General features: G+C 46.7%; 1 protein-coding gene across 3 annotated transcripts in view; it reads left to right on the top strand.

Moving 5' to 3' along the window:
* The window catches only part of RAB6A (RAB6A, member RAS oncogene family), a 109617-nt gene extending 96031 nt beyond the window's left edge, over positions 1–13586 (top strand). For all 3 annotated transcript variants that reach the window (XM_050931080.1, XM_050931073.1, XM_050931086.1), the window contains exons 7-8: positions 6655–6721; positions 11613–13586. In XM_050931080.1, the coding sequence (XP_050787037.1) occupies positions 6655–6721; positions 11613–11677 (132 nt within the window). In that variant the 3' untranslated portion in view covers positions 11678–13586. The remainder of the gene's footprint in view (positions 1–6654; positions 6722–11612) is intronic.
* Positions 13587–15189: the final 1603 nt, after the last annotated feature.

Here is a 15189-nt window from a genome sequence, read left to right as displayed (position 1 = left end):
TGGATTAAATGTACCTAAAGTGAAGGGTGTAGTAAAGCATCCTTGAAGTTCTAAAGGAACAGTTCTATTTTTGTGGTGTTTAATGCATGTCCTTCACAAATTAAATGCTTCAGCATGGGATGGGTGACTGCCCAACTTGCCTCCAGATCCATTTGGCACCTTCCAGTATGGTATCAAGTATCAGAGGGGTAGCCATGTTAGTCTGTAGCCATGAAAACACCGAGCATGAAGTGGGGTTTTTACCCACGAACGCTTATGCCCAAATAAATCTGTTAGTCTTTAAGGTGCCATCAGACTCCTCGTTGCCAGTATGGAATGAGTTCAGTGGTTGCTAATATATATTTTGGTTGGCTGCTCAGGCCCTTCATTCTTAAATTCCTTCCACACTCTTGGCTTGTTGGGTCTGGTGACTTTCTGCTTTTTAATTCTGTGCCAGCACCTTCTCTTTTGACACCTCCATCTGACTCTCTCACCTTCTCTGTGTCGTTCCAGGGCTGAGAATTCTGAGAGCATCCTGTTGATCAGAAGTGTTCGCTAGGCTACATTGCCTGCAGCTCAGTTTATTATTTATACAGCCATCATAAGCGTTCATGGTGCTTTTAAAGGCAATTTCCCTGCCCTGAGGATCTTGCCATCTGTGTTCAGTTTTTCTTGGTGAAATTTTTAGAGGTGACTACACTTTCAGCTCCGAAGAAACATATTCACTGTGTCCGAAACAGAGCTGCAGGACTTCTTTCAGCCGAGATATGGCCCTGCAGAGGCCCCAAGACCTGAGAGCCAGCCAGCTTCTAATGATTCTTTTACAGGGGTGAGAAGGCTGCAAACTCCCCTGACAATGGGATGATCCTGGCAAGAAACTTTTGGGCCTTTTGATACGAGTTTGATGTCAGTTTTGTATTGCAATGTGGTGATGAAACACTCCTGCCCTGGAAAAGGCTAGATTATCTTATAGGACTGTTCTGCATCCAGAGACCAGTCATCAGGGTGACAGCCGTGAACCGAGACTTGCATTCCTTGCTGGAGGGAAGTATTCATTATAGGACTCAACTGAAAAAGCACATTGCTGCCTTCAATGTAAAATTTGACCAGCTTGGTAGTGAATGCTTGGAGAACAAATGAAATGCTAGGCAGGAAGAGTTGGTAAAGAGGGAATTCAGACACTGCCAGTAACATGTGACCACATGTTTGGCTTATCCTAAAGTTACTGCCAAAAGAGAATAAGGCATTTCAGTTCTGGAAGAGCAGTGGATACTAATATAATACTACTAGACTCTTAGGACTGGCAGAGGAAGAAGAGATGGGATCTTAAGTAGCTTCTTGGATCACTGGCTGAAAAGGTTTCGCCTCTTAAGGAGGATGATCAATTTTCCATTGAGAGAGCTGACCAAATCCCTCTTTAAATATGAATAAAAGTAATGGGCTTGGCAGGGCTGTCTGCAAATGATTTGATCATAATGGCCATGAAAATCCTGCTGATCATACAGGAAAGAGGGAGACTCTCTCTCCCCGAGTTCCTCCCGTGATCCAGGCAAAGTGCCAATGTCTTTCTAGTTTAAAAAATGGCCTTTTGAAAAATGCATTGGAGGCAGTGCTGCTTTTCCTAGCAGTTATGTATGAAGTATGCTGGCAAGACTCTATTTTGGGAAGCAGAGATGGGTGAACGGATGTGAGACGGGAGTGAGAAGATCCTATCAGATGGTCAATTTAACACCAGAATTCAAGCTGGCCGGATACTTAAGTCTAGTTCCTCTGTGTATTAATATGCCAAATTGGTTTAATTATTTCCTGATTAGCAAATCCTTCCATCCATTCACACTTAAGAAGAACAGGCATTTATCCTATAGGCTTCCTTGCCTGCCTGCCTCCCATCCACTGCTGATGGACAGTATTGTTAAGCATCTGACAAGCTGATGTGCTTTGTCGGTATTTCTTGTCAGTGGCTGCTCCTTATTGCTTTATCGTAGCTGGTGTAGGAGAATTCAGTTAAATCTATCAGCGGTCTGACTGACTGGATGGTTCAGGGGAATTGAGGGAGGACATAGAGACCAGCCCCAGGATACAAAGTTTTGTTCTTCTAGGTCATTGGTTCAAATCCATCCCAGGTTGGTGCTTCAGCCATCAGAGTCTGGCTGGGCCTGCATGAAATAAGTTTGTTCTGTTCTCAGTTCACGTCCTAGTGAACATTGCACATGTGCTGGTGCCATTGGCTAAGGACTGAACGGACATAAAGGAGATTTTTGAGATGGTCCCTTCTTAGCAGAAGTGCAATGTGCTTCAGGTGCCACATGACTAGGATTCATTGCCGAATTTGATCATTAGCTTCCATAGCTTGGGCTGAGTGCGACGTGAACGCTGATCCCTCAAGAACAGGGATGAGATGTTGATAGGAGCTGTGGGGGGAACATGCTTTGCTAATGCCTCTTATATCACTTGTTAGTTTGGCAGCACACCTTGTAGCAGCCTGCCAATGAATCAGTAATGACAAACTGAGATAGGGCAGACTTCAAACACAGGTCTACACTACGCGTTTATACCAAATTTAGCAGCGTTAAACCGATTTAACCCTGCACCCGTCCACACAACAAAGCCCTTTATATCGCTATAAAGGGCTCTTTAAACCGATTTCTGTAGTCCTCCCCGACGAGGGGAGTAGCGCTGAAATTGGTATTGCCATGTCGGATTAGGGTTAGTGTGGCCGCAATTCGACAGTATTGGCCTCCGGGCGATATCCCACAGTGCACCATTGTGACCGCTCTGGAAAGCAATCTGAACTCGGAGGCACTGGCCAGGTGTAGACAGGAAAAGCCCCATGAACTTTTGAATTTCATTTCCTGTTTGCCCAGCGTAGAGCTCTGATCAGCACGGGTGGCGATGCAGTCCCAAATCCAAAAAGAGCTGCAGCATGGACCTTATGGGAGATACTGGATCTGATCGCTGTATGGGGAGACAAATCTGTTCTATCAGAGCTCCGTTCCAGAAGACGAAATGCCAAAGCATTTGAAAAAATCTCCAGGCTATGATAGACAGAGGCCACAGCAGGGACTCAACACAGTGTGTGACAAGCATAATGGAAAGCCAAAGAATCAAATGGACGCTCATGGAGGGAGGGAGGGAGGGGGGACTGAGGACTCGAGCTATCCCACAGTTCGTGCAGTCTCTGAAAAGCATTTGCATTCCTGGCTGAGCTCCCAATGCCTGAAGGGTCAAAAACATTGTTGCCAGTGGTTCAGGGAATATGTTGTCAATTTACAGCCCCTCCCCCCCAAAGAAAAGGGGAAAAAATCGTTTCTCACCTCTTTTCAATGTCACCGTATGTCTACTGGATGCTGCTGGTAGACGGAGTGCTGTAATGCTGAACAGCAGCATCCTCTCCCCTTCCCTCCCCTCCCCGGTGGCAGACGGTATGGTACAATATGACTGATAGCCGTCCTCATCATCATCCTTTGAGTGCTCCTGGCTGGCCTTGATGAGGTCGGCTGGGGGCGCCTGAGCAAAAATGGGAATGACTCCTGGTCATTCCCTTCTTTAAGCTTTGTGTCCTGGAGATTCAGTCCTGGCAGACGGTGCAGTAGGGCTGGTAACCGTCCTCATCATAGCAGCTGGAGGCTGAGCTCCTCTTGCCCCCCCCCCCTCATGTCTAATGGAGATTCTGGACTATCACAGCAGCGGGAGGCTGCCTCCTCCTCATTTTATCTCACTTCAGAGTCAGTGTTTCTTATTCCTGCATTCTTTATTACTTCATCACACAAATGGGTGGATAACTGCCATGGTAGCCCAGGAGGGGTGTGGGAGGAGGGAAGCAGTGGATGGGATTGTTGCGGGGGCACCCCCTAGAATGGCATGCAGCTCATCATTTCTGCGGGATATCTGGGGCTCTGAGCTGGAGCGGCTGTGCTCTCTGGCTCTCTAGTAGACTTGCCTCATATTCTAGGCAGGACTGACTCTATTTTTAGACAAAACGTAAAGAAGGGAATGACCTGGGAAGTCATTCCCATTTTTGTCCATGCACCCCTGGCCGATCTCAGCGAGCTAGCCAGGAGCATCCATGACAGCAGCAGACGGTACAATATGACTGGTAACTGTCATCGCCAATTTCCAAAGTAGCAGACAGTGCAATAGGGCTGGTAACCGTCTCTGCTACCTTGCAAAGGCAAATGAATGCTGCTATGTAGCACTGCAGTACCGCATCTCTCAGCAGCATCCAGTACACATACAATGACAATGAAAAAAGGCTAAACGGGCTCCATGGTTACCATGCTATGACGTCTGCCAGGGCAATCCAGAGAAAAAGGGCGCGAAATGATTGTCTGCCGTTGTTTTCACGGAGGAAGGATTGAGTGACGACATTTACCCAGAATCACCTGCGACACTGTTTTTGCTCCATCATGCATTGTGATCTCAACCCAGAATTCCAATGGGCGGAGGAGACTGCAGGAACTATGGGATAGCTATGGGATAGCTAGCCACAGTGCAACGCTCCGGAAATCGACGCTAGCCTCGCTACGTGGACACACACCACCAAATTGATGTGCTTAGTGTGGCCGCGTGCACTCAACTTTATACAATCTGTTTTATAAAACCAGTTTCTGTAAAATCGGAATAATCCCGTAGTGTAGACATACCCTGAGTAGCCCTGCCCTGGGAAGATCATGCCTACATGTGATAGAGGTGACGGGTTGGTCTGTTTTATTTCAGCGACGTTTGCGTAGCTGGTCATGCCAACAAAGTCTTATTGAATTTCATTTCAGCATTGTTTACAGGCAGTAAATTCGTAGTATGAACAGGTTCACCCCAGATGTGTCTCAAAGTAGCTCTCGAAGTCCTTCAGTTTCCTGCGGAAGCTCGGTTATTGGAGCAGGTGGAGGAAAGCTTGGTGTTATCCAAGGAGATCGGTGAAAGAATAATGAGATGCCTTCAAAGGGACACTACTGTAAGGCTGACACAATGACCATGGGGTTCGGATACTTGGTGTCCATTTCTATAGGAAGCATTGTGTCTGCAGGTTTTAGTCTGTGGCTTCTCAGCAGCAGTTGCATGTATGTGCTCAGCTGACTGACTGCATAACTCCCAAGCACCTGGAATCTTTCAGCCCAGGCCCCATGGTGCCTCTCAACACACAGGCAGGTAGTATCTGGTAAGCTCATGGTTAATCTTGTGAAAGTTTAACTGACTCACTGTGTCAGTTTCACTCTTGTGTCTACTACTGGGCATGTGCTGTGTATACTAGCACAGATCCAGTCCTCTGCTCTTGCTGGAGTTGTTCTGCAGGGGCTACAGAAAGAGGAAAAACAGGTCATCTCGTGCATCTTCTCTTTTCACTCCCCAGAGGCTCAGACTTGAGTCTGTACATAATTCCCAGAGGCATTGGGGAAAACAGAATGGTGCTGTGGAGGGCTGTGCATTCTCATCTGCTTGATGTGGCTGGTTCTCCCAGTGACTCTGGAGAACATGGTTCAAGAAAGGCACCATCCTTCAGTACATGATTCTCCTGCAGGAAAATATCAGAATTCCAGCGTAAGGGAAACATTTCCCATGTCACACATGAATTCCCATGTATAACGTTAGGAAATACGTTATACGGTGGACTAGTGACTGGGATTAGTGGCATAGGCCCAGGGCAACCCGAGGAGGCAAGTGGTGCAATTTGCCCTCGGGCTCCGGCCTGGCGGTGGTCTGGGTCTTCGGTGGCGTATCAGCGGCGGGGGGCCTTTCATTGCTGCCAAAGACACGGAGTGACTGAAGGGCCTCCTGCCACCGAAGACCCGGACCACCGCCAGGTGAGTACAAGCACCGCAGCTCCCCCGCTTTGCCCCAGGCCCCCTGAATCCTCTGGGCAGCCCTGCATAGGCCCCTAGTGGCAAATGGTTGCAGGTTGTTGTCTGTCCGGAGGCCTGGGGAAACACCATCCGGCAGACACCGCACAAAGCTGAGCTCCACGTTACAGGAAAGAAACTGGCTAATTGTAGAAGGCACAGAAGAGGGGGAAAGGTAGGTTTCAGCATAGTCCCTCACTTTAAAACACCACATAGCTGGACATACCAATGGAAATGTGGTTGGATGAGTATGAATTAGAAGCAAGAAGTATGCATAAGTGGGAAGGAAAAACACGCATCTGGCAAAGCATGACAAGAGCCAGACTCGCCCTACACTTGAGGCGTACATTCTCCTGCTAGAACTTGGCATCTCTCTAGTGCATGGCACGTCAGTCTGGACGTGTAACCAGTAACTAACTCTTAGCTTTCCATGGAGTTGGGAGGCTCTGAATTCTCATGTACACATGGGCAGACTGTCTTGAGGGGAAGTGATTTGCCTAAGGTCATTCTGCAAATCAGTGTGATAACCAAGATTGGAACTTGTGGGTCCTGTCACCCACACTGAGTTCTTTGTTTCCAAAGACATTCATGGACTGTTTAACTGTTACTACGTAGCTAGTGAGTCCAACTAATTTAACCTCCAGAGTTAATGAGAATGTGCACTTCCTGGTGTCCCAGATCCAAAGGTTACTGTGGGTGTTGGTCTCTTAGGGTAGCAAGTGCAGATTTTGAGATAACAGACAGGCGCATATGAAGTCGTGCTATTTTGTCCAGCAGAATTGGAACACATTGTCATAAATGCTGTTACACTTTTAATCCGTTTTATCTTTCTCTTTTTCAGCTTTTCCGACGCGTGGCAGCTGCCTTGCCTGGAATGGAGAGCGCACAGGACAAAAGCAGAGAAGACAGTATCCTTTACATGTTTGAGCTGTAATTCTGTGGATGTACAGCTAGGGGTTTGCACACAGAGGGACATGCAATCCCTGAGTAACAGACACAAGATAGGGGAGGGAGAAGTATAAATATAAAACCTGCCCCTGGTGGCCATCTGCCGAACTGTTGTTAGTTGGTTAATTGCGTATAGGCATCACAGAAGCGCGTGTTGAGGAAAGGGTACGATCCTCACAGACTAGTTCAGCAAGAGTGTTCTGGGCTGTAGAAGCAGCATGGAGACGTGTGGAATAAGCTGTAGAGGCTGAGCCTAGGAGCACGGTGGAGTGGAGGGATAAGGGTTGTGCAATGACATGAGTGGATAGATGTAGGGATGGTTAGCTGGAAAGTGCCTTGGAAGTGGGACAAGAGGCCTGAATTTAATGTGGTGGAAAAGGGGATTAAAAAGAGGCTGACATGGTCAGGTCACCAGGCAAGGAGCTCAGCTCAGCATTTTGGACAGGTTGGATGTCAAGGAGGCTAAAGAGGTGGAGCTTGCAGTAGTCAGGAGAGAGCCCCAAAGAGTTTGTGGTCTGGACAGAGAAGGCAAGATCTGAGATGTGGTTTATAGAGCAGCGGTTCTCAATCAAGGGGCCGGGGCCCCTAGGGGGCTGTGATCGGGTTTCAGGGTGGCTGCCAAGCAGGGCCAGTGTTGGACTTGCTGGGGCTCAGGGCACAAAGCCGAAGCCCCACCACCTGGGACTGAAGTCCAGGGCCCTGACTCCCGCCACATGGGGCTGAAGCCGAAGCCTCGGCAATGTAGCTTTACGAGGCTCCCTGTGGTATGGGGCCCCAGGCAATTACCCTGCCTGCTACCCTCTAACACCGGCCGTGCCTTTTATATGCAGAAAACCAGTTATTTTGGCACAGGTGGGCCGAGGAGTTTTTATAGCATGTTTTGTGGGAAGGGGTTCAGAAAGAAAAAGGTTGAGAACCCCTGTTCTAGAGGAGAAGCTGCAAGCCTCGGGTTCCAAACTGAGAGGCCCAAATAACAGGAGATCAAAGCATTGTCAGTGGCTAAAGAATGAGGAGGGCTTAGGGGCAGGTCAGGAGTGTAAAGGTAGGTTTCCGAGTAGCCTGCAATAAAGATCACTCTTTGTCGAGAAAAAGGGCCGGGGGTGCCCCGACAGGAGCCGCTTGGAGAGAGGCATACGAGGATTTCTCCAAGAGGTGCTTTCCTCAGAGGTAGGAGATCCAGGTGATAGTCACGAAAGCCAAGGCAGGACAAGACCTTCAAGTCGGGTGGAATCAGCAAACTCCGCACCACCTACAACCCTTCAGTTGCAGTCAGTCTCTGACCTCTTCCTGGCCACATCTTAGGACCTCTTCCTCCCCCATCATCTCTGCTTCTCTCGACACTGCAAGGAAGAAGGGAGATAGGTCTTTTTTGAGTATGGTGGACATGAGCATGCTTATCTCCAGGGGATGACTCCAAACGGGAGAGCGGGTTGAGAAAGAGGGCATAAGAGTGGGAGTGGATGGATTTTTTGAGGGTGGGGCTGGAGGAGTTGGAGGGTGAGAGGTGAGAATCAGCATGGATGATCAGGAAGTTAGAGTGGAGAAGGAGGAGAGGAAGTCACAGCAGATCTTGAAGATCTTATTTGAAAAAGTGGGTAGAGGACAGAGGGGAGGTTTTAGGGGATAATTTGGTTCAGATACGTAGCTGGCCTTGTGAGCCTACAAGTCAGTGAAGATGGAGCTCTGTAGTACTGTTGGGTAAGGAACGAGGCAGGAACTGTATGGGCCCACACCTGCAGTGGAGGAAGTAAGTGTATCAGATGCAAACCGAAGGCCTTTTAGGCATCACATTTGTTGCTGAGTTAAACCCATGATTTTAGCAGCTGTAGGTTGCAGCTGCTAACTCCTGGCTTTGTGTGACATATACTTGATTAATCAAGGACCTGTTCTCAGCAGCACACAGCTGACGGACTAATCAGTGCCCATTTTATTAATAAGAAGGACAGTGTTAGATCCTCAGTCCCTGTATGTGGTGGCCCCTACTGACTCTTGCTGCTCCATCAGGGAGTTATATCCAGTCTCCAAATGGGAGAGCAACAAAGCCACTTCCAGTTGGGCTTTCTGCAGAGTGCAGATAGCAAAACAGCTTGTCGCGGTGTGTCCTCTGCTGTAGAAGCAGGTCGAGACCAGTGGTGAGTTTTTGTTTTTTTTTCCCCACTGCCTGTTTACAGAACCATGTGGGTTCAAGGAACTTGAGCTAATCATAAGGCTTTCATGCTCCATAACTCATCTGCATGGTGTTGGCAGAGCAATAGTTTTAAGCATTTTCCTCAAGCAGCTTCCTCTTAACTGTTAGAGGATTTAGAGACTCAAAACTGCAAGACAGAACTGTAACAAAGGACTCTTCAGTTCTTTGTTTCTTCCTGATCTCATCCTTCCCCATTTATCTCCTTCCAACCCTTGTAAAGAAAAGCTTCCTCCACAAGAACAGATAAGTGGTGTTACCAGCTGCATGAACTGCGTGCCATCCCGAGCTAGCTGAGCAGAGACAGACTTGAGACGTGTGCTGAGCTGACATGAACTAGCGTGTTTGGGGGTAGTGATCAGCGACCCGCCTGTGATCTCTGGGTGCACTGTAATGATGGAGCATCAGGTTTGGGGATCCGAGCACCACAAAGGGAGTTGTTTATTAGAGGCTGTGTCAGAGGGGAGCATTTGAGTGACCTTGTGCCATTGTTCACTGTTGGCTGTCATTGCAAGGTTTTGGGAAAACAGCACATGTTGCTCCGTGACACCAGTAAGCAGCAGTGAGAGAGTTGGGGGAAAAGATTGATGGTTATTTCCCACAAAGGTGTTCTCAATGCCCAGGAACGGTGTGGTAGTGTGGGAGGGTCAGTGCTCCTAAACCCCATGATGGGTATGGTATGAAAAGAGATGGTGATTAGAACAAGCTTCTCTAGGAAGTTACAGGTTGACTGAAGGCTCACTACTGTGTATAGTGCATGTAGTGTTCCTGGCTATGGAGTAGATGCTATGGGTATAATTAACTGAATGTACATGTCAGTACTTGGGGATGTGTTTTTCTGATCCAGTCTAGGGCCAATGCCAAAAGTTAGACTCAGTTAAGTGCCACAGCATCCTTCTAAACCTGGTAGATTGAGGGGCTGAACCTTAAATCTCATCTTATTACCCTCTTCTTTCCCCCACTGCAGTTCTTACACACAATTGCCAATTTCTGGGCAATCACTTGTGAGTGATTGGGATGCCTTATGTTAGGGGTGTCAGACTCCTTCTGCAGCCAGAGCCAAATTACTGTCTCTCTGCGAACCTGGAGTTAAACTTTCACTAGTCCTTTGGGCACTGAAGCCCTGACTTTCACTCTTCTTTCCTGCTCCCTCTCTCTGTCACATACTGGTGCTGTGGGGTGGAGTGACAGTGGTGGGGCAGGGGGGAAGGGAGACACTCTTTTCTCTGAGGTTGGGGTACTTAGAACAGCAGGAAGCTGTGGGATGTAAGGGAGCAGAGAAGCAGCTGCTCTCCTGACCCCATTGCTATGGGGCTCTGCAGTGGTAGCGAGAGGCTGGGAAGCAGTCTCTTTACGCTGGGACCTTGCAGCCCTTGTAGGAGCTCAGGGAGAAGGGGAGTGAGGAGGAAGAGCGGCAGATGCTTGTGACCAATCAGATATGAGTTCTCTTAAGCTCCTCCCACTTCAGGGGTCCAGCCCTGTTGAAGTGCAGGTGTTGCATGTTGAATGGCTTTGAAGTGTGGAGGCGGTTGCAAGCTGGAAGGAAGGGTCCTGAAAGTAGGATCTGCCGCACAAGCCATGTATTTGACACCTGGGCTTTATGCCGTTAGAAAGCTGGGTTCCTGCTTTCAGAGGAGATAGAGCTGCAGTGTTGGCTTCAAAAAGGTGGCCACTAAAACAGCAAGTTAATCAGGACAACTCTTATTTATAATCCAGTCGTCACAATTTGCCACGCCTAGGAGACAAATACTCTGTACCAGTCACTGTCTATCTTCCCTGGGCCACAGAGTGGTTGAAAAATTGTCCCAGGGTCCGCCATAGCCCTCAGTCTTATGTAAAGGGAAAGGATTGTGGGCTTTGGGCCATGAGGGGGGAGGGGGGGTTTCTGAAGGGTGTGTGGAGGGGTTGATGCAGCTCAGATGAACTGGGCCTTCCTCACTGCCCCAGAGCTGCACACAGGGAAGGGGACCTGCGGGAGCTGCTCTCTGGTAGGGTGAGAGCAGGGCCGAGGGAAGGGAAAAGAGAACAAGCATCTCTCTGCTCTTGCTGGGCTCTGCTGGCCAGTGGGTGTCTCCCCACCAACTGAAAGCTGCTGCTCTCTACCACTGGAAAGCAAAGACTGAATATAGTATTTGGTTCTAGCCCTAGTGGTTTGAGAAACTGGACGTACAAGCCATTGTCAAGCTAGCAATGCTTTAGAGACTGGCTGAGATCTTCAGCCTGCATGCCTTTCATTTCCTACTGTACGAGTAGCTTGGAAACAGGAAGAGGTGATTAGGAGGCAACAGGGAGGGAAAGCTCTTACGAGGTGGGCACTGCATTTCTAAGAGCTTGGCAGGGACACCCCACGCCTGGCCTGGGCATGCCCTTAGGTAATTAGCACAAATCTCAAATCAGTAAAGGGGGCTAGGGAAACTTCCCTTGACTTGTGTCTGAAGCTGGGACTTTCAAGGGGGTGCCCCATTGAATGCCAGTGGGAGATGACACCTAGCTGTGTTAAACTTTTCTGAACACTAGCCAAAAGCCCCACCTAGAGGCAGTGCAGAGAAATATGGCAGAAGGAGGATGACTGTGCCCACCAACATGGCCGAGCGAGGCTGGCTTTGGTCCCAGCAGAGCCAGGGAAGGAGCGTTCCCATTTGTTTGCCTTAACTTACTTCTTCCAGTGATCGACATAAAACTGGAAAAGCCTCAAGAGCAGCCCGTCAGTGAAGGAGGTTGTTCCTGCTAATACCACGTTGCTTCTCTTACCTTTCTCCAGAACATCACTGCTTCCCCTCCCTTTACTCTTCATTGACTGCGGTGTGAATATTGGCTTGAACTGTCCCCTTTCAGTAATAACGTATTGCAGTTCATCATTGCTGGCTGTCTCGTGGAGATGATCTCTTAGCTTCACAAGCGCGCACACTCAAAAGAAAATGTCAGTGTCTTCATTATTTATAAGAAAATAAAATAAAAGCCAAAATATTCCAGCATATTCCAGTTATAACTTTAAAAAGATAGGTACAATTTCTTAATGTTTGTTCCTTTTTTAATGTTATGATATTGCACTTTGAAATGATGGAAATCAAGTAAGTTTTGAATTGGACTTGGTCAAGAGGTATGTGCAGAATAATACTTATATCTTACCCACTTGATTTCACTATCAAACTGGAAATGGCTAGACAGCAGTCAAAAGAGAGGCAGAGTTGGCATATCCTTAAGGATTAGATGCTGCCCTTTCAGTATAAAATAAACAAGAGCTATAACATCCTCTACAGCTGAAATGCTCTGAATCTTTTCTTAAGCCCCAAACATTTTGGAAACCTGAAACTTTAGCAGGGTTTTGATGCTGAGAGAGGCTACTGAGACTTTTAGTCTTTGCAGAGTCAATATGAACAAATTTCCAAGAAAGCAGACCCAGAAATACTAAGTGTCTTTCTGATATTGATAAATGGCTCTTTTGGGGAGGGACACGTGTGCTAACGAAACACTTTTGCGGGAGACAAGTAAACAGATGTCTTGGATACACAACTGGCTTGAAAAGCATTGTTTTCTTTTATGTAAAACTCCAATAAAGTAAATTATTACCTGAGAGATTGGAACATGACGTTTTGGCTATTCTATCAGGGAGAAAAGCAATTTTAAAAAAATGAATTTTTAAACAAATTTCAGCATCAGCACTAAAAACAATTTTGTCAGTGGATTGGCATGTCCAAATCCTAGCAGAAAGACAAAACAGCATTTGATGGAACAAGTAGAAATGTTACAATAATTGACAGTTAATATGGGGTGGATTGATTGAGGATCAGCTCGTGGGTTTCCTTATCATGGTCCTAAGTAAATTGGGGGTGGGGGAATGTTTACTTGTGAGCCTATAGAAGTAGATTTGAAAGACCCGAAGTGAAAAAGAAGGGAATTCTAATAGGATGGAAAGAAACCTATGATTATGCAGACATATGCCTTTAATTTTTAGCATTTTTTGTGTTGGGTCTTCCAAGTTGGTTTAGTTTTTTCATTAGATCTGTATAGTTTGGTTAAATAGCTAGTAATTTAGTTTTATATTTAACTAAGCTACAGTTAACCATTCTTCTTTGATATTTATTTCTCAGCTTAATTTTTTTTACTATTTTCAGTATTTTTTGTTTTGCTGAGGAATCCGTGTAGAGCTTTGCCAGTGTTGCAAGATGTAGCTATCCAAGAAACAGAGAAACCAATACACTAGATGCGCACCCTCGTAATCTTTACTAGTCCTTGTGAAATTGCTGTGTCAGTTAATAAACACAATTGTAAATACATTGTTTGCAGGAAGAGTATTGCTGTGCAGTTACAGTGCAGGAAAAAAATCGACAGTCTAAAGATGGAATTGAAAACACTCAGACTCCTCCCTTCCCCCACTGAAAATAACCAAAGCGGGGCGGGGGGAGGGAAATAGTCCCCCTCCCCCACTGCTGTCACTTGGCAATATGCAGAGAAGGTGTGGAAGTCTGCATTCTGGAGTTGAATGTCAAATCAATACCTGCCCTGGGTTTATAACAACTCTGCATACCAATAACTTAACATTAAAGGCAAAAATGAGATGTAAAGTGCTTTTATAATGCAATATTAAAGGTGATTTTTTTTTGGACGTGGCATGTCTTGAAATAAACAGTGAAATATGATGGATCATTTTCTTTATTTCAAAGGAGCTGATGTGGGGAGGAAAACCTGGCTACTTTTCCTGTATTGTAGTTGCCTTTATTGTGCAAAAAACCCATCTTGCTGCTTTTAATATTCAGGTTTCTTTGGCTTGGATTCTTAAAGCAGTTCAGTTTGTTCTGTCAACAAGCGCAGCGGTTTTGCCTCCAATAAAGTATAAGGAAAACACTAAAACCAAGTGCTTGAACGGCAGCTTTTTGCCCTAAGCTTGAAACGTTTGACAAGCCAGACCCTAGATAAGTCAGATGGTGGCTCAGGCAAGTAGCCCTTACTCAGCTGAGTCCTCCTCATTTTAATGGGGCTACTTGTGCAGGCTGTGGGCTGCTCATCTGCGTAAGGGTTTGCGAGCTCAGCCCATGAAGACTTGCCTTTGCCTGAAAATGAATGTTAGAACCTGACCTCAAGGAGTCGTGTCTTGAATATGTTAAACACGTTATGGCTGTATAAACCAGGACAGCTTGTGGTTTTAACATTTTCAGCTGGTTGTGGTAGATTCCTGCTGAAACCAGGGCGTACCTCGGACTAGCAGGCGTATTTAACACAACCTGTCCCTGCATCCACTGATGGCAGTTGTATATAACATTGTGTTAGCTTCATGACTCCCAGCACATGTTCCAATACTACCCCATTTTCTAGTGAAAGGAGGCCCGCAGTAATGTACGTGGAAGCAGAATGTTTATTGTCTGTACGGTGCTTCCTCATTCCAAGCTGTCTAGCTTTTCTTTCCACCCATGATAAGGCTCATTTTTAAATACGGTTTTAAAACAGTAAAAATTTCCACTTTGTTTCTTTTCCCCTCCCCCCCCTCTGGCTTAATGATGTACAGTACATTCAGCAACTGTCCATTATTCACTTTTTGTCTTGATGCAAAGTAATTGAATAAATTGTAAAAGGGATGGAGGAAAGATTCCTTCTGTTCTTCATGTTGGAATGTCACTGGTACCTCAGCTCTGTTTGATAATATAAAACAATAAAAACTCCTTAGCGCTTCAACTAAATAAATACCTGTCTCATTGGAACTCTTTGATGGCTCTTTTCTCTGAGGATGTGGGGTGGGAAGGAAGGGACTCGGATTTATTTACTTAGCAAGAGGCTTGGATCACTTCTTTCTTGGAACAAGAAAATAGCTTTATCTACCTGTGTCCATGAAATACTCGCTAGTCTAAGCTACTGTGCCCTGTTCTGAAAATGTACTTTCACAGAGAGCATCACTTGTCTTGTGGCACAAACCAGAGCAGCTTTTGCAACATTAGCTCTTGGCTGTAGCAGTCACTCTTTCTTTCTCCTTCCCCTGCAGCTGGTGACCATCTTGACTGTGGAAGTCAGTAATCTCCTCTCTTCTGTTTTAAAATCCTTGTAAAGAAAAAATGGCCATCCCATAAGCAGGTAAGTTGGTGGCCAGCCTCTGCGTTGAACCCCATCCGTTGGCCCTGCCTGTCCTCCTGTTCAATTCGTACTCTGACATCCTAGAGAGAGTTCCAAGACTGCGGGTGGAACTAGCTGGTGTTGTGCAGGCACATGCACAATGGAGAGGAAGCCACGGCCACTCGTGAAGAGCCTGCTGGT

Source organism: Gopherus flavomarginatus, chromosome 1 (assembly GCF_025201925.1).
Source record: "Gopherus flavomarginatus isolate rGopFla2 chromosome 1, rGopFla2.mat.asm, whole genome shotgun sequence".
In the NCBI taxonomy this organism is placed as follows: Eukaryota; Metazoa; Chordata; order Testudines; family Testudinidae; genus Gopherus; species Gopherus flavomarginatus.
The sequence above is the reverse complement of the archived record's forward strand: the minus strand, read 5'-3'. Positions and strand labels throughout refer to the sequence as shown.